The sequence below is a fragment of the Rhizoctonia solani genome, chromosome 2, assembly GCF_016906535.1.
Source record: "Rhizoctonia solani chromosome 2, complete sequence".
Taxonomy (NCBI): Eukaryota; Fungi; Basidiomycota; class Agaricomycetes; order Cantharellales; family Ceratobasidiaceae; genus Rhizoctonia; species Rhizoctonia solani.
In genome coordinates this window covers 2,846,083-2,864,725 of record NC_057371.1, presented here as the reverse complement: position 1 = coordinate 2,864,725, position 18,643 = coordinate 2,846,083, and the positions used below count along the sequence as shown (strand labels likewise).

The 18,643-nt window shown below is 44.3% G+C and overlaps 4 protein-coding genes across 4 annotated transcripts; 2 read left to right on the top strand and 2 right to left on the bottom strand.

Annotated features, from left to right (window-relative positions):
- Positions 1-5,915: 5,915 nt before the first annotated feature.
- RhiXN_05487 (Tyrosine kinase specific for activated) lies at positions 5,916-7,789 on the top strand (the record flags this gene model as incomplete). Its single annotated transcript, XM_043325303.1, has 4 exons — positions 5,916-6,003; positions 6,116-6,217; positions 6,270-6,760; positions 6,824-7,789. The coding sequence occupies 4 exons, from the start codon at positions 5,916-5,918 to the stop codon at positions 7,787-7,789; spliced, it is 1,647 nt and encodes a 548-aa protein (XP_043177722.1).
- A 2,510-nt stretch (positions 7,790-10,299) lies between these two features.
- RhiXN_05486 (WaaY domain-containing protein) lies at positions 10,300-12,216 on the top strand (the record flags this gene model as incomplete). The annotated part of the gene is made up of 4 exons (XM_043325302.1): positions 10,300-10,597; positions 10,649-10,717; positions 10,788-11,296; positions 11,356-12,216. 4 exons carry the CDS (start codon positions 10,300-10,302, stop codon positions 12,214-12,216), a joined length of 1,737 nt encoding a protein of 578 aa, XP_043177721.1.
- A 405-nt stretch (positions 12,217-12,621) lies between these two features.
- On the bottom strand, positions 12,622-13,130 carry RhiXN_05485 (Helicase conserved C-terminal domain; the record flags this gene model as incomplete). The annotated part of the gene is made up of 2 exons (XM_043325301.1): positions 12,622-12,885; positions 12,951-13,130. 2 exons carry the CDS (start codon positions 13,128-13,130, stop codon positions 12,622-12,624), a joined length of 444 nt encoding a protein of 147 aa, XP_043177720.1.
- A 1,513-nt stretch (positions 13,131-14,643) lies between these two features.
- RhiXN_05484 (SNF2 family amino-terminal protein) lies at positions 14,644-17,216 on the bottom strand (the record flags this gene model as incomplete). The annotated part of the gene is made up of 8 exons (XM_043325300.1): positions 14,644-14,826; positions 14,889-15,054; positions 15,151-15,635; positions 15,702-15,965; positions 16,040-16,299; positions 16,360-16,902; positions 16,959-17,135; positions 17,189-17,216. The coding sequence occupies 8 exons, from the start codon at positions 17,214-17,216 to the stop codon at positions 14,644-14,646; spliced, it is 2,106 nt and encodes a 701-aa protein (XP_043177719.1).
- Between the last annotated feature and the right edge of the window lie 1,427 nt (positions 17,217-18,643).

The following is an 18,643-nucleotide window of genomic DNA, read 5'->3' as shown; positions in this document are numbered from 1 at the left end:
TATGTCATGTATTACTGGTGCATGGAACAATAATAGATAAAATACATTCCTGTATCAAAGGCTGTAATGCAGTCATCATTACAGGACTTGACATCAGTGTAATATGAATAGCATGAGCAAGCAGTATACAAGATTTAAAGAATAAAAACAGAAGTGAAGTAGTAGTTGACAGGTGGGTGACTGGTCCTCAGGGTCCACAGCAAGCAGACCCATTGCTGTATCTCAGGCAATACTGAAGCTATGACTACAGGACTTGATGTCAGTGGGATCTATATGACATGGACAGGCAGCATACACAGTATGAAGAGAAAGTAAGAAAGTCAAGGTGACCGGTTGCCGACCGGTCCTCAGGGTCCACAGTGAGCAGACCCATTGCTGTATCTCAGGCAATACTGAAGCTGTGAGTACAGGACTTGAAGCCATTGGGGTCTATATGACATGGACAGGCAGCATACACAGTATGAAGAGAAAGTAAGAAAGTCAAGGTGACCGGTTGCCAACTGGTCCTCAGGGTCCACAGTGAGCAGACCCATTGCTGTATCTCAGGCAATACTGAAGCTGTGAGTACAGGACTTGAAGCCATTGGGGTCTATATGACATGGACAGGCAGCATACACAGTATGAAGAGAAAGTAAGAAAGTCAAGGTGACCGGTCGCCGACCGGTCCTCAGGGTCCACAGTGAGCAGACCCATTACTGTATCTCAGGCAATACTGAAGCTGTGAGTACAGGACTTGATGTCAGTGGGATCTATATGACATGGACAGGCAGCATACACAGTATGAAGAGAAAGTAAGAAAGTCAAGGTGACCGGTTGCCGACCGGTCCTCAGGGTCCACAGTGAGCAGACCCATTGCTGTATCTCAGGCAATACTGAAGCTGTGAGTACAGGACTTGATGTCAGTGGGATCTATATGACATGAACAGGGGGCACTCACATCATTAAGGAAAAGGATGGGGGTTTTTCAACTGACCAGTAGTTTGCTGATCAGTCCTCAATGCTGCTATCATGAATCTCTCAAAAATCAATTTTTTTTCACCTCAACAGAATTGCACCAAAATTTGATAGTAGGTGTACAGGGTGTAGTAGACTGCACTGTTAAATTTCTATGCAATTTGGATCACAGGAAAAAGCAGTATCCTGGTTCTTCTCCAAAATTCAGGTGCTTTTTCATACTATAACCATCTAAGTCAAGTCCCATGTAAGTTCAGTGACCTGTGTGATGAGGTAGGGGGGAATCTCATGCACTTGTGGCTTATGTAAGTAACCTAGGATGTGTTAGGAGACAAATCCTAGGTGGGCTTAAAAAACTGGCCTACACAGCCTGTCACAGCAGCTGCAAGGTTGGCAGGTCACATGTTGCATTTGATTTGTGCACCTGTGTGGCTCACACTAAATGACCCCTACACTTGAGTCCTGCTTTATAATCTACCCTGAAAATTAAATTCTACTAGGAGACCCATCAATTCTGGATTGCTTGAGATATATATCACTTGACAGGGTTCATATTGATATTTGACAAGTTATGTAATCCACTTAGATATTGAAATCTTGCTAAGGAACCACGTGATTCCGAGTTGATTCATATATATATCAAGGGTATTTGAAAATGTCATATGAAATCTGACAATGATGCCCTAATAGGGCATTGGAATTCCATTTTGGGAGGTCAACACTACCATAAATGGAAAGAGCGGACTCAATAACCCATTGTTATGTGTTTTCCTAGTCCAATAGTATAAGCATACAGCCCTCTAATTTACTTAGCCAGGTAATTCAAAATATCTTCCAAAGTCCAGGATAAATGCCCAAATAGGCCATCATGTTTCCATTTTTAGATCTACTTAGTGCCATCAATGGAAAGAGCATGTCCAATTACCCCATGTGGTATGTCACTTAAGTCTTAGATAGATCTGTACAGTGTCTTGAGAATTTATTGTTCAGCTCTACACTTAATCTGATGTTTTATGGCTGTTAACTAATTTTCTCAGCATATTGTGGGATATCAATCAAGAGAGCCGAATTTTCTGCATTTTATGAGCTACTAAACACTTGGTTGTGATGAGATTTCACAAACGTCCCTCACTATAGGACCCTGAGGACCGGTCGGCGACCGGTCCCCTCTGGCGTCGAGCAGACCATCAACTTTGTCTTGCGTGTATCTCACTCAATACTGAGCCAATCTACGCCGTTCTAGTACTGAGGTACTCTGTGCAATTATGCGCACTTTTTGAGCACTTACAGACCTTATTGTGGTGACATTTGGGATGGTCAATTATCTGAGGGAGGACCGGTCGCCGACTGGTCCCCTCTGGCGCCCATGCTCTACATGTATATTGTTTCCATTATATCTCCACAAATACTAAGCCAAATAACATCATTCTGGTGTCAAAATGATTGTATGAGCTAGCTCTACCTTGTGAGACAATAAAAAAAAGTTTCTGAATCGCGTCCACGAATGTATTTTGTTGTTTTCTCAACGAGTTCTTGACCAATTTCAAATGTCTTTCCATTTTTGGAAAGTGCGTCATGGTCCGCATTTTTGACGATTTTTGTTAAATTTCCAATTGACCGGTCGGCGACCGGTCCTCAAGGCTGCAGTGATAAAATTAGTTAAAAATCGATTATTTTTGACCTCAATAGAATTGCCCCAAATTTTGACAGTAGGTGCGCATGGCATAGGAGACCATAATGACAAAGTCTCACGCAATTTGAATCACAGACAAAAGCAGGAATCTCATTATTCTCCAAAATTCAAGCAATTTTTCATACTATAACAATGATCACGCAATACGCTAAGAACAGCTAAATTTTTTGGCATGAGAAGACAACAGAAGTTCCCCAAGCCTTAGTAATCCTGAACAAAATGCAAGCGCATATACCTGGGACTTCAAACTCAAAACAGAGGATGAAAACAATTGATTTTAATTTAGACTAGTAAATACAGTAGCTAAATGTACCAGGAACACTACCTAACTCCCAAACAACAACGCGAGTTGAATACCATCACAATCAAAATTGATTGTTTGACGGTGTTAGCACCCAGAAAAACAATCACCCAGAGAGTGGACCTGCACGTGATATCTGGAAGCCAAAGAAGCCTCCCCCAGGATAATTGGGGGTCCTCCCTCACATAACTGTGGGTGGTATAGTTGCGTACCAAGTATGCAACTCTGCATGAGCAGTGCAGTGGGTGGTCATGTGACTCACCCTAACACAATTGTGTGTGATATAGTTGCGTACCAAGTACGCAACTCTACATGAGTAGAGCGGTGGATGGTCACATGATTCACCCTAACATAACTGTGTGTGATATAGTTGCGTACTTGGTACGCAACTCTACATGAGTAGAGCAGTGGATGGTCATGTGACTCACCCTAACACAGTTGTGTGTGGTATAGTTGCGTACTTGGTACGCAACTCTGCATGAGTAGTGCAGTGGAGGGTCACATGATTCACCCTAACATAACTGTGGCTGGTATAGTTGCGTACCAAGTATGCAACTCTGCACAAGTAGAGTGGTGGATGGTCATGTGACTCACCCTAATGTAGCTGTGGGTGGTATAGTTGCGTACCAAGTACGCAACTCTGCACAAGTAGAGCGGTGGGTGGTCATGTGACTCACCCTAACATAACTGTGTGTGATATAGTTGCGTACTTGGTACGCAACTCTACATGAGTAGAGCGGTGGATGGCCACGTGACTCACCCTAGCACAGTTGTGTGCAATATAGTTGCGTACGCAACCCTGCATGAGTAGAGTGGTGGGTGGTCATGTGACTCACCCTAACACAACTGTGGGTGATATAGTTGCGTACCAAGTACGCAACTCTGTATGAGTAGAGTGATGGGTGGTCATGTGACTCACCCTAACATGATTGTGGGTCATATAGCTGCGTACTTGGTATGCAACTGTGAGTACAAGGAGTAATCATTGATCATGTGACTCACCCTAACATTGACCATGGTACTATACTTCTGCATGTTGTACGCAATTCTGTGTGGGATGGGTGGTCAGTTGTCACATGACTCACCCTAACTTAGGGGATGGTGGTATTGCTGTGTGTAAAGTACGCAACTTTTTGTAGGAGGGCTGATGCTTTCCCTATAATCCACCCTAACACCATATGTGGGTTGTGTCCACCTGGTTTACACCCTGTGCCATCTCACAGTTCACCCTGCAGTGTAGCTTGGGCCGCCCTGCAGTGTAGCTTGGTTCAACCTACCACCAACCTACTACTTTGTAATAACCTAAGCTAAGCTAAGCTAAGCTCTGAGTCTTGGAAGCCTGCTTCAGGTGATAGTGTACAAGCTCAAGTATTGTCTGACATACAGATGACAACCCGCCAAGCATACGCGTGTACAACATTTTCTTTAAGTGTATAGACAAATAGAAAGTGTATTTATAACAACACAATTGGGTGGCTCCAATGTCCATGGTGTGAATACCAGGCCTAGTCTCTATATGAATTGCTTGTTTGGAAATCCCAGCATGGGAGCGTTTGGTGATATGTCTATGTACAAATGAAGCTTAGAGCTTATCATGATGAGTTTACTACAAAACAAGTATACACAATCTTATAGTTACAGTTCCACGCCACAACATATTTTCCAAGTTTGACATATGATGTGTAAGTAAGTTGTATTACTGATTGATTGTTCTTGTTGTTTACCATGCATGGATAACAGATTACAGAAATATGAGCACCATCAGAGAATCATTACTGCATGCTCTGTGCGTACAAAGTATGCATAATAAGTAATAGCTTGTGTGGCCAACGCAAATGCTGACTAATCAGGTTGCTCATGCTCTTGATGCGTACTTAGTATGCATGGCGTGTGGTGCTATGTGCGCACCAGTACAGATAGTGACAAACCACAAGCGTTGCACTCTCTGTGCGTACTTTGTACGCACAGCGTGTGGCACTGTGTGCGCGCTGGTGTAGATGCGGACAAACCACAAGCATTGTACTCTCTGTGCGTACAAAGTACGCATGGTGTGTGGTGCTATGTGCGCACCAGTACAGGTACTGACAAACCACAAGCGTTGCACTCTCTGTGCGTACTTTGTACGCATAGCGTGTGGCACTGTGTATGCACTGGTGTAGATGCAGACAAACCACAAGCATTGTACTCCCTGTGCGTACAAAGTACGCATGGTGTGTGGCACTATGTGCATGGTGGTGCAGATGCTGACAAATCACCACTGTTGAGCTCTCTGTGCGTACTTTGTACACATGGCGTGTGGTGCTATGTGCGTGATGGTGCAGATGCTGACAAATCGCAATTGCTGCACTCTCTGTGCGTACTTTGTACGCATTGTGTGTGGTGCTATGTGCATGCCAGTATAAATACTGACAAATCACAAGCGTTGCACTCTCTGTGCGTACTTTGTATGCATAGCGTGTGGCACTAGGTGCGTGGTGGTGCAGATGCTGACAAATCACCACTGTTGCACTCTCTGTGCGTACTTGGTACGCATGGTGTGCGGCGCTATGTGCATGCCAGTATAAATACTGACAAATCACAAGTCCCACACTCTCTGTGCATACAAAGTATGCATGGTGTGTGGTGCTATGTGTGTGGTGGTGCAGATGTTGACAAATCATCAGTGTTGCACTCTCTGTGCGTACTTTGTATGCATGATAAGTATCACACTGTGCATACTCTCTTTTTCAGATGTCAAGTGTTGTGCTTGCTGTGCATACAAAGCACGCACTACAGGTGTTAGCTTGGGTGTTTTTGTTCAAATGCTGACTAGTGTTCAGAGGTGTGATCTCCATGCATACACTCAAGCCTAAGAGGTTTACCATGGGTAGCCTGGCTCAGTTTGGGACCCAGGTTGGGACCAAGCCTACCTAGCAACCTAGTTTCTCTGATTAACCTGCCCCCAAAGAATACTTCAATTCCCGCAAGATGTACATGATGGACCTCGTAGAGGACCACTGGCCTGATCTGCAACAGGTCCACAGGCGTAGCGTTCACTTACTTATTAGAGGAGTTAGTAAGCCATTATTCTATCTAATGTTAGGACACATCAGTGCTACTAGATGTCACCCAGATCGAAGTGTGTCGTGTCATCCATGCGCTTTGCTAACTTGCTTTCTTTTTGGTAGTTGGGCCGGTGTCTGTCGTAGCTACCGTGGGGGTAGAGCAACAATCAAGTACATTGCAAAGAGAAGATCAAGTTATTGATATTGTTAGCCGCTTCAAGAAATGTAATGTAGAATCACCTATGGACCATTCGACCCGCCTGACCATTAGTGATAGCTTGGATCGAGTATTTTAGTTCCCTCAATGACTCCAGCGCTGCTGCTGCCAACCCCGACCGTTTTGCAGAACAGCAATGGGGGAAGAATTATATGCTCAACGGGCGTCCCCATACACACACCGGACCCCCTATTGTTTTGTATCACCCGGTATTCGGCAACTTCCTCACAAATCTGAAATCTTCCAACCAACTCAGCCCAAAATTCCACGATAGTATTTTTGAGTATTTCTGGGCTTCGCAGCGCATCTATCACGCCGAGGCAGGCAGCCGGGCTAGTAACCAAGATGAAAATACCCGAACCATCCTGGAGGATCTTTTAGGTAAACTGTGGCGAGTGACAGAGGATGGCCCTAATCCGGACGCGGTTACCATCGGTTCCAATGGTGGTGCCTGCTTATTCATCGAAATGAAAGACGAGATTGGGACTGGTGGAAGTGATCCATCCATCCAAACAGCCTACTCATATAGCCGATTTTGGAGAAACTCCCAGGTGAGTCTGAGTTGAGCTAATCTTCGTTGATGGATTGTGACGCCCAACTTCAACCTTGGGTAGTTGAAGGATCGTTGCTGCTGCCCGTCAATTTTGATTGCTATTGCGGGACCCTGGATGTGTGTGCTGGGCGCCGTGTTGTTGGATCGCCCCGTCGTACAACCGATGACCGATTACATCTGGGTAGGCATTAACCCCAGTAGGCCGCTGGATGTAGTATCCGTGGCTCGTGTGTTCGACTCCATCCTTATGGCCCGAAAGGAACTCGAAGTGTACTATGCCAAGCTTACTTCAACTAGTTCCATGGACTCATTGAACCCGAAACCCTTTGTTGCGCCGTTTTTCCCCTATCCCAACCATTTCATCGGTGAAGGCGGGAACCGTATCAAGTTCACTTATAAGGGATACCTGAACCGCTTGAGCGTCAAAAATTTGCAGCTGGGACCTTCCAAGTCACAATTAATCCCCAGCAAACTTGTATTCCTTGCAGAATGTTTTGGGACTGACCCGACCACGTCGATTGTTGTCAAATTTGTCGAAAGCTACAATGCCAATGCCCACAAGCTCTTGGCAGAGGCTGGTCTTGCTCCACAACTATTATACGATGGGGTCGCAAATGCTAATGAAAACGTCCAACTTGGGCCCGACTACCGAATGATTGTTATGGAATACATTGCTGGAGTCGATCTTGGACGCTACACTGGTTCAACCCTCCCCCGGTGTGTTTCCGCAGATGTTGACCGCGCGGTATCCCTTCTACATAACAGTAACTTTGTATTTGGAGACCCGCGGCCTCCTAATGTTATGCTCGTGAAGGATGTCGCTGGGGCAGTTGTAGGAGCCAAACTCATAGACTTTGATTGGTGCGGCAAACACCAGGAGGAGCGATACCCATTTAGCATGAATACGGAGATTGATTGGGCTAGTGGGGTGGGTCCAGGGGCGTTGTTGGACAAAGTTCACGATATCGACATGAAGAATAGGTTATTTGCTTTGTACGAGGTAGATAACACAGGAAGCCATGGGTGATATGTGTTGCCAATAATTGATGATTACTGCAATATACATTGTCGCGGGAACATCCGCCATGTTCTCGCAATAAACTGACAACAATTATATATAATTCCTATTTTCAATACAATATACAGTATCAAAGGAAGTCTTAGGTGCGAAATGCACAGGAAGTCGTAGGTCACAGCAACTGGTAGCTGAATAAAATAAAAATTGATCCGTTACTATACTCATATAATTTCCAGGATCTGTAAAACATAGCAAGTCGTGGGTGAAAATTATTGACGATGATTGTCGCTATATTGCAGTTTTCCCGTACCTTTGGGAACTCACCCAATAGAAACTTGTATATCCTTCAGGAAATTTAAAGGCCCGTTAAGCCGATATTATTCAAACCTCGTGAATAATCTAACAAGGTCCGTACGCTCTGAACCCAAAACATTGATACCAAAACGACTAGAATCTAATGGTACATGGAATTGATTTGCCAAAATCCACCCGTGAATAACTGTAGTAAACGTATCATCAATGTATTTCTTGAAGAATAATCGCCGCTGACCCTTGACTCACATTGGCTGAAGTTTTTAAGCACAGTAGAATGTGCTGAAATCTTCATGGTAGCAGGTTGAGATACAGGAACTGGGTAAAAGGGGAAAGAGCTGGAGAATAAAGATGCGGAGACTGGACTTTTAAGGTCCTGCAATTGAACCGACCGCCGCAGTCCCGTGCCCGCAATCTCTCAAAGCCCACATCACAACTTCCAGCACTTTGTTAATATGATACCCTTAGTGTCTGATGCGCACTATTGCTACCCAGGTACAGTATGTCTCCTACGACGCCAAAGGCAGGCTGCGCCTGTGCCGGCTTGGTGTCCCGCTCTTGGGTACTTGATTCCCGAGCGCCATATTAATACTTTGTCAACGGTCTTGATTCATTGTCAGAGTTTGTCTGGAGCGAGCATCAAGGGACTCTGGCAGCCTCTCAATAGCTGAGATACAACACGTATGTGACGAGAGGTACTCGAGTGTGTATGAGCTTTCCTATCTCCGTTCATTGTCAATTTGATCATTTGATATAGGGCCTGCCCAGTTTCTGGATAGACAATTTCACAGCTTATCTGTCAGTGTATGCTCAGTGATTATGTTAATTTTGATTGTCACATATCCGGATATATGTCCATACTCAGGGACTTATCAAGCTCTTGCCATACGTGCGGAGTGAGTCAGTTTGACTATGACTGCGCCAAAGTAACCCGTAGCGCATATACAGAACTTCAATCAATATTGCTCACCAACTGAAATTACATATATCGGACTCCTTAATCGCTCCAAGATACTTATCATGCACAAGCAAGGCTGCTTGTGCTGCGATTCGCGTGATGGGATGGATGTTTTCCTCGGGGGCATTTGTACGAATGTCTTCCAGTCGAGCTTTCAGTCTTAAGAGCTCTGGAATCACTTGATGGATTAGAGGAAATTCAGATTGCAAAAACTGGTCATGTTCTAGCTTTTCAAGATCCACCTGGCCAGCTGGATCAGCGTTGAGCTTGTGGTTTGAAGGTTCGGAACCGTCGTTTGATTCCGTAAAACCACGCTTGGAGGAGGAGAAAACAGTGACATGAATGCCTGAATATTATATTTTAGTTTCAAGATGCAGCAAAAGTGCTCATATGCGCGTCTTGGCCATCAAGTTGATTATATGCGCCAGACAACGTAGGCGTGCTCGAGAGCCTCGAGAGGTAGGTACCAGACGCTTGAATCCGCGTGCAAGTGTATCTTTATCTGATGTATTATGCATGCATATCGAAATTATCTTGGAAATACATCAGCTACAGATGCCCTACTATGGTGGAGTGGCAACACATCTTCTGCGCTATCCCAAATCGCTCCAAGCACTTATATACACGAGCAGCGAGATATTCGCCTGTATACGCCTCAATTAGACTACATTTTTATTGAGTGTTGAGTGGTATGTTATGTAGGTAGTTGTAAGTAATAGACCCACCGGATGAATTCTCAGATGGTTCTCCGAATCTTATTATCTTCACGCCAAAACACGGCAACACCCGGATAAGATTCTAATGTCGGGGCAGTCCCGCTTCGCGTCTGTCCATATGTGCAAGTTGATTTAGGCTTTCCAGACAGGTTGTAATCGTCTGGCTTTTTATACACTTGAATATCTAAGATTTCTATGAGATATATTGCACGACAACTAGAGTCCCGGTACAAAGGTCGGTGAATTTTCATCACCGAGCAGTGCTTACTCCAATTCGCAGCCATCCGCGCCAATATCCGGGCAAGCAACTGCGGATGTGGCATGAAGCGAGTGGCTATTGGCAACTCACCCGACCGTCCGCTTCACCGGCCCCGTAAGACTGCGGGCCCCACCGCGGCGTATCTGGTTCACCGCCATCCGTTTTACTCCTTATCCTGAATGTCGTGTAAGCGCCCATCACGCTGAATTTCGATTACAGCACATTCCAGTCACGTGGTACTTACTGTTGTTACGCTCGACCAACGCGCCTGGATATGTACACCCTACTTCTGCTTCTTAGTGGAGATGACCCAGTACAAGACACCATTAAAATTGAACTCGAAAACCTATCGGATACCGACGTTCATGATTTGAAAGTCCGCTACGTCCGGCTTAGGTCTCTGGCTACACCCGTGGGCCTCCGTCTCTACAAAATCGACATCCCACCCAAGGAATTCAAACACGCCAATCTACAACTAACCGATTCAAACATTCTTGAAAACACTCAGCGTTTAGATCGATACTGGCCGAACGACGTCCCGCCAGTCATAAACGTGCTTGTTGTGTCTGCCGGTACGTTCATGTGTTCGAATTTGTTATAATCGGATGCTCAGCTCAGTCAAGATACCGGCCAGGTACAGAGTCGTAACGAGCTCAACAACACAAGCAACGACTTCCGGGCTCTTGAAGGGTGTAGGTCATCGCTCTTGCTTTGAGTCATCGTTCGTAGCCTCACAATTGTTGCTTCAACCTGGCTCTATAGTACAAGAGAAAATGTTCCGCCATCTTCGCCTCAGCAATTCGTCTTCCTGGGCCCAAATCTCAAATTTTTCAAATCTTCAGGGCGCTCCGGATGTGGCCATCTTGAACGGCCGACCTGTTCAGCGTATTGGTCTACCTGTTGGCCTCTACCATCCTGTGTTCGACAAATTTGTGTCTTCTTTGAGCGCCAACATCTCAGCTCCCACTGGAGAAATTCCTCAAACGTTCTACGACAAGATGAAGGAGCTTTTAGGCGCCTCGCAGGATATGTACGAGAGGGAAATCGGCAGAGATGGGCGAGATCGAAAGATTCGCTTAGCGCTCTCGGGACTGATTGAGCATGATATGCCTAGCGTAGATCGGTCTGGTACCAAACCTGACGGGGTAGTTTCGGGTGTTGACGGAGAAATTTGTATGGTTATCGAGGTTGAAAACGAGATCGGAGTCGGTGGATCTGACCCGACAATTCAAGGTGCAATATCCTACGCTAAACTTTGGGGAGACAATATGGTAAGTGGGTGGGATTGGCTATTCTGTCTAGTTTCCCACTGTCGCTCACTGTTGACTAGATGAAGTCAAAACGTCGTCGGACTTGCTGCCCTTCTTTCATACTGGGCATAGCTGGTCCTTGGATGTGTGTACTCGGTGCAATCATACTCTCCCAACCGGTTGTCCAACCGCTCACGGACTTCATATGGGTTGGTATCAACCCACGCTCCGAACTTCACTTTCGCCGGCTTGGAAGATTCTTTTGGGCAATGAAAAACGCTATCGCCGATCTCAAGGACTACTACTCATCGGTTCCAGCAGAGATATCGACTTCGCGATTCTATCCATATATTCGACAGTACTCGGTGGCCAACGAGACCGTAGAGTTCACGTACGTCAAGCAACTAGGCAACCCCAGATCCTTAAAAACTGTATTCCTTGCCCGCACGAAATCTCAACATGGAAGTCCGTCTAAAGATATCGTTGTCAAGTTTGTCGAAACATATCACGGAGTCGCACACCGGCTGCTATCCGAGGCACACCTTGCACCCAAACTTTTGTTCGACGGTTCCACCGACACAAGTGCGCCTCGACCATCTGGTCGCATGATGATAATCATGGAGTACGTCGAAGTGCAGGATTTGTCGGAAATTGATTGCCCTGTACCGTATTCTGTGCGCTCAAGCATCAAGGAAGCAATTCGAATCCTGCATAACCACAACATAGTCTTCGGCGATTTACGACAACCAAACGTACTTGCTTATAAAGATGAACACGGTAGTTACCAGGGAATGTTGGTTGACTTTGATTGGTGTGGCACCCACGGACAGTCGCGTTACCCAGAAACCATTAATAGAGATATAGGCTGGGCCGAGGGTGTGGGTGGGGGCCAGTTAATGATGAAGGAGCATGATGAAGTGATGCTAGGATGTATTGTGTAACCCAAATATCCTGGGAACCCCCCTTCCAGTCTATATTGCAATGATGAATTTGGTTGTGGTGCTTGAATCTAAACCCAGTGGGCCTTGCAGAAGGTGACTGTTATAGATAGGGAAAAAAAGGTAATAAAACAAAATACTCTAAAGAGGAAAGAAAGAAACCTAAAGAGAGAGAAAAGACGAATAAGGTAACTGTCTAACTATAAAAGGTAAAATTCTTAGGAGAATAAGTAATAAGAGAGGCCTATACTAGTGCAATTAGAGTATATTAAAGTAGCTAGTTATCTTGCTAAGAGAATAAAGTGGTTAGTATCAGGGTGATCCCTACCAATAACTAGTAATGAGCATATTACTGTTCAGTAGGCGTAGTACAAAACCTAAATGTCAGTCTCTGGAACTCACTGTAATTTAATTGAGAATTATGGAAATTGATTTCCTTGTCTCCAACAGCTGACAAGGGGGTAAGGGCATTGTGGAAGCATCAAATACTTTAGCAGACTGCCAGGAATGTTGTACACCAACTGTAATGTTGAGACCAGCTGAGCCTACATTGCTGATGATCATGATTTGGCATGATGGGTCATTGGCAAACTTCTCAACAGCCCGTTGACGCTTGGTGGTAGCCATAGAGCCATTGTACGTCACATAGTCTTTTTCTTTGAGAGTGAGCATCTGATATAATTTTCAATCATCAAACATGAAGTTCCAAACAAGTTGCAAGAAATAAGAGCACTGACCTTTGCAATGAGTGCTTGGTGCTGCTGAAATTCCACGTATATGAGAAACTTCCGCAGCTTCTTGCTGGGCAAAGGTTCTTGCACAAGCCTTGCTTTATCTAGCGTACCATCCTCAAGCAATGCAACAGGTTTGGGGTTGCCAATCCAGAACCACTCAATCAATCCCATGACGCATTGCATCCTTGTTGTTAAGAGTTGTGTAAGTACAGGAGTAAGAAAGAATTACTATATACAAAATGTATATGGGAGTAACTAAGAACTAGTATTAAGAATCAGAATATATGCACAGAATATATGCACAATATAGGCTAAGTTATCAGGGATAACAACTCCTAACAAATAGTCTAGCAACTATGAAGTGCAGGTGGTTGGTTATGTATAGTACCTTAGACTAATGTTACTTAAGCCTAAGTGACTAAGGGTATGTATACTTAAGGTATCTGGGATAGTACCTTAAGTAAGAGGGTTACCTGACTAAGGTACAGGATTTATAGGATTTGCCTAATAGGTATAGGACTTATATATGCTTAAGTAATACTTAAGACTTATGGGGTTTACCTAAAATATATCTAGGATTTATGAGATATTGTAGATAAAGCTTATCTACAATATAGGGGGTATGATGGATTGAAACACTATCACTCAATCACAACAATCCTTACAGTATTGTTGCACTATACTAAATGTTGAACTCAACAACTGTGACAGTCAAGGGGCACAGGGTTGCAGTAAGTACACTAATAGGTTACCCTGTGTCTGTTGGGACTGGCCTATGGTCTTAGTGCGCCAAATAACCTCCTATGCTATTTACAGTGAGTCAATCACTAAAGTAAATGCGCAGATAAGCTGTTAAAGGCTTGTGTGTATATGTCAATATATAAGAGTAAAAGTAGGATAAAAGTAGGATACATTAGAAGCGTCTTCACAGGGTCCTTTTATACCCTGAGAAGGCGCACAAACAAGTATATACATCATTGATACCAAGAGGGGGTACAGGAGGTACATGTGGCAACTGAAACACTTGAGGGAGCCAATACTTTGGTACATAGTAAACAAACAACAGTTCCTAATATTTGTCCCAAGGCAATGTTTGCCCCAAGGCAGTATTTACCTGTGTGGGTCCTTAGGTGTCCCAAGGCTAAGTGTTTCATCCTTGGAGTAAACAGTCCCAAAGGTAGGATACCACTGCATTGGGTACTTACAGTAAATGGGGCATAACTCTGCCAAATGTTGTCTGTTTTGGGAGTTTGACCCAGCGTTCTGGAGCGTACAAGCATGCGCACCTAAGCGCAAGCGATTCGGCAGTGTGGGATGCCCGGGTGATGGAGAAAAGGCGCATTTAGTGTGTCGGCGCTTAAGCGCTGATTAAGCGCCGGAGCACTTGCCTATGCAACAGGGGGGGACCCTGAATATTTCTGTGTGTAGCCACAAGATAGAATCTTGAATAATAAATACTACAAACAAGAGAAATATTACTTGTTACTGTTTATCTACTCAGCTGAATTTATATATATTTAAATGAGTGAGAAAACAGCATGTATGCAAAAGGCATTGCATATTAAGGGTATTCCTGAGATTTGTAGGTTTTTTAAAGGTCACCATTGGATAGAGGGACCTTGAAAACCTTAGTTTGCATCTTTATCTCATTTGTTTACTGTAAGATTACTAGTGTAATTAATAAAATAAGTACAGATTAAAGAAGAAATGTCATATCCATAACACTTGTGGACATCTTCTGGGGCAGATTCTCCACTGTCCAGTTGTTGGTGACTTTGTTTGTCAAGGTACCACAATCAAGCTCCTGAGCCTGCTCTTCCAGCCGTAGCGCTCCCAGCTTAGCCAGCATGCCAGCAAACTTCTGCTCTATCAGGAAGTTCTGATTTGAGATTTGTAAGTGTTGGTGTAATCAGCTTATATGGGAAAGCAAATTTGACTCACATGCCACCTGACATTCTTGCAATTGCTCTGTTCCACCTCCCCTTGTGCCTGAGACCCATTCCATGCATTCTCATCTACATCCTCATCCTCATTGTCACCCACATTGTCCTGCGCTTGCTTTCTTTTTTGTCTCTTGGCAGCCTTAGCCTTTTGTGCCAGTTTTGTTCTGTTATAAATCATCAACAAAGTCAGTTGTTGTGTGATAGAATACAGAGACAGGAGATTATATCTGAGAGAAAGGCAAAAAAAGGGCAAGACATACTTTTTGCTCTTCTGCTGTGTGTGCTCTTGATTGATGATCTGTTGCATTTCCTTCTCTTCTTCATTCATGGGTGCCCAAGCAATGAACTTCTGTACAAACAGGAGATCCAAGATTTGTCTGCCCAAATAGTCTAAGGACTCATTTGTGCAACAAATCATGATGGGGAGAAGAAGCAAGCGCAACATGTTTAGTGGCTGCTTTGAGACATGAATCATATGGAGGATGCTCCGCTGGTCCTCAGCCTGGTACTTGCTTTCCAGTTCTTCCTTGATCTTAGCTGCACAGGGGTTGTACAAGGGAATTTTGGCAAGTAAAAGTGCTGCTTGAAGCTCCCTTTCTACTGTGGCTTGAATTACTGCTGTGCTTGTAACCCTCCAACTTTCATTACCAGTTGACAGCATTTCCTGCATCTTGTTCCAGACCTGAACTCCTTGCTCACCAAGCAATGGCTGGTAGCGCAGGTTTTGTCCAAGAGCAAGCAGGCACTAGTACACACAGGCGTAACGTAATGTCAATGATGCGCTGGTGTATAACATAGTCAAATGACTTACTTTAAGCAACGTAAACAATGGTGTGGCAGTTGCTCCAATCACCAAGGACAAGGACTGAGTAATGAGCTGAACCCCTTGTTGAGTGTGACTGCTGTTTTGGAGATTGTGTATCTTGTCCACAGCTGCCACCCAAAAGCGCATTCCAAAGAGTGAGCCTGCATTGCTGATCCCTGCCTTGAAAGCAGGTGTCTTGCCCTTAGCTTTGTACTCCCTTGCATCTTTACCCTTGAATGCAGGAGGGAGCTGTAAGCACTGTTTTGCTTCCTTTGCAATAGCATGATAAGGTTACTGGATTTATTCAACAGTTCTACCAGCATAGTCAATGAATGTACACTTACCAATAGGTCTGCAATGATAACCACTTGCCCTGCATGCTCCAAGTCTTGTCCAGCTGCAGCGTGGTATGGACCTGTTGGGTCACTGCAGAAGCTCTCAAGGGTGCCGCTCTCAACTGAGTACCGGACAGGAACAAAACTGCCAAGCTGGGTAAACTTCTTCCATTGCTCCATCCATTGATTGCCAAGCGTCTGCAGAGTAATGACAATTGATGGCAAATTTGGTATGGTCTTTTGGCCTGCAAAGTATGGCAAGCTTTGCTCTACAGGTCACAGAGTCAGAGTCAACCAAACAGCACATCAGCCACACAAATGCCACTCACCTTGGATAAACATGGGTGTTGCAAGACGCTCTTTGGCTGGCAGTTCCTGTTGCTTATAGTAATGTTGGATCATGCTAATGACCCCAATGATTTGCACCGTCTTTCCAAGTCCAACATTGTTGCACAGTAAAGTTGGTTGGGCGCAATTGCCCACTCTCTGTGTGAAAGCGCCTTCCAAGATTCTGAGAGTGCCTACCACTTGATGCCAAAACGGCACTGCACAAGTTTTGGCCAGTGGAGCCATGTCTTTGGCGCTTTCACCAGTGCCAGGCTCTGCAAACAGGAACTGATCCACACCTGGCAGTCCTAGCTGGGCCCACAAAGCCTCCGTGGACAAGGACTTGAGATGCAATACCCCAATATCCTTGCACCCATCCACCAAACTGTGGAAACCAGAGACACCAACTGTAGGGATAGGAAGCTTGGAATCATCAAGACAGCCAACTCCATAGCAGTACTCCTCAACATAGTAAGCATAGGCGGCCTGCATTTCTTCTTTGCTTGGACCATCTTGAGTTGACTTGCTTTTAAATTTTGACACCACTGGTTCAAGAGTTCCTATAAGCAAATAACTTAAACACAGGCTGGTTGGTACTCACTCAGATCATCCTCAAGACTTCCAAACCCAAGACTTGACCATAACTGCTTCAGCATACGTTCCCTGGACAGGAAGTGAAGCTCATCAACCTCCTTTGTCCCTATTGCTATCTTCCACCAATCAGTCAAAGCCCTTGTTGCGTCACGCAATGCCTTGGGGGATCTGAGCCTTTGAGCATCTATTATAACAATCCATTAGCTTGGCATTTTTTGTGAAGCTTGGCTTGCTTACCTTCCAGTTTGCTGTTGACCTTTTGCATTCTAGCACATGATGTGGTTACTGTTGTAAATTGGGGGAAAAGAGGTTGAGACTCTGGTGCTGAGCAGAGTCTGTGTTGGAAGATTTCCCAATTTCCAAGCTAAGTAGAGAAGTAGCTTCTTTAGGGTTCTCTGGGTCTAGCTATCTTGAATACAATCAACTACAGATATATCTTTTCTCAGTGTAAAGTGTCTTAGTAAGTATTTCTGTAAGAGCAAGAGTACTGGCTCAGGTTCCCTTTGGCAGAGATAGTTATGTAAGTTTCACTCCTAGTTGCAGGAACTAACTGGTTACTTAGTATATATCCTTCTTTAAGGATGATTGCCTTCTGTTCACTTAACCTAAGAACTCTGTATCAGGTCTACAACCTTTCCACACTATGGGTACTTGGGAGATCCACTTATACAAGTTTAAGTTATTTGAAATCTTGAGGCACAATATATCACACAATTGAGGGGGGCAAGCCCAAACCCAAGAGTGACAGTCAACAGTAACAGTGAGGTGGTAAGAGTGAAGGGTGCCCTCCAAGGGTATGCAAGAGTCCCCTTTTATACCCTAGAGTGGCAAGGTTACTGAGTCATTCACCTAGTCAGAGTATGAATATGACTTGCTTAGGACTGTGCTTCCTAAGACTTTGATTGGTGGGTGGGAAGGCACAGATATGACTAGGATGGAATGTGGCTGCTCTTGGGTTGAACTGCAATTAGTTAAAAATAGAAACATCTAAATACATGACTCAGTCTATCAAGAAATGCTTGGCAGCCAATGAGCACTTAGAGTGAGTCATTAGTGTGAGTCATTCTGGTGGCAAGCAGAATGACTCATAAGCAGGATTTGCAGTGCCACTAGAAATTACTAGATAAGGAGAACCTTAGTAATCTCATGAGAGGTATGACTCAACTAAGCTAGGAATAAGGTTCATTTCCCAAGTTAGAGCTAGTCATGTGATGAGCTAGATGTAAAGATACAAATATAATGATTAGTAAGGTACTTGAGCCACATAGATAGGATCTTGTGAAGCTAATATCTCCATGAGATCTTATCGTATGAGCACGTGACAGGCAGCGTTAGAACGAGCGGAAGGAGCTCTATTGAATGATATGTAACACATACAGTCAATATGAGCGTTACATAGAGTAATGACAGGAATAATGGAAAGTAGGAGTCAAATGGCCATTAAATCAGAAAGTCAGATATATACAGATTATTGTGGATGGTGAGCTGTGAATGCAAAATTGTGTGATACATAACAACTAATCAACCCTGAAATTGAAATTCTGATAGAAAACCAATGCATTTGCTATTGATTGGTATATATATCACGTGATTCTGACAGGTTGTGATTTCTTGGGTATTAGCTAAGCAACCCTGAAAATGAAATTCTACTAGTCAACCACGTGATTCTGCGTTGATCCATATACATATCAT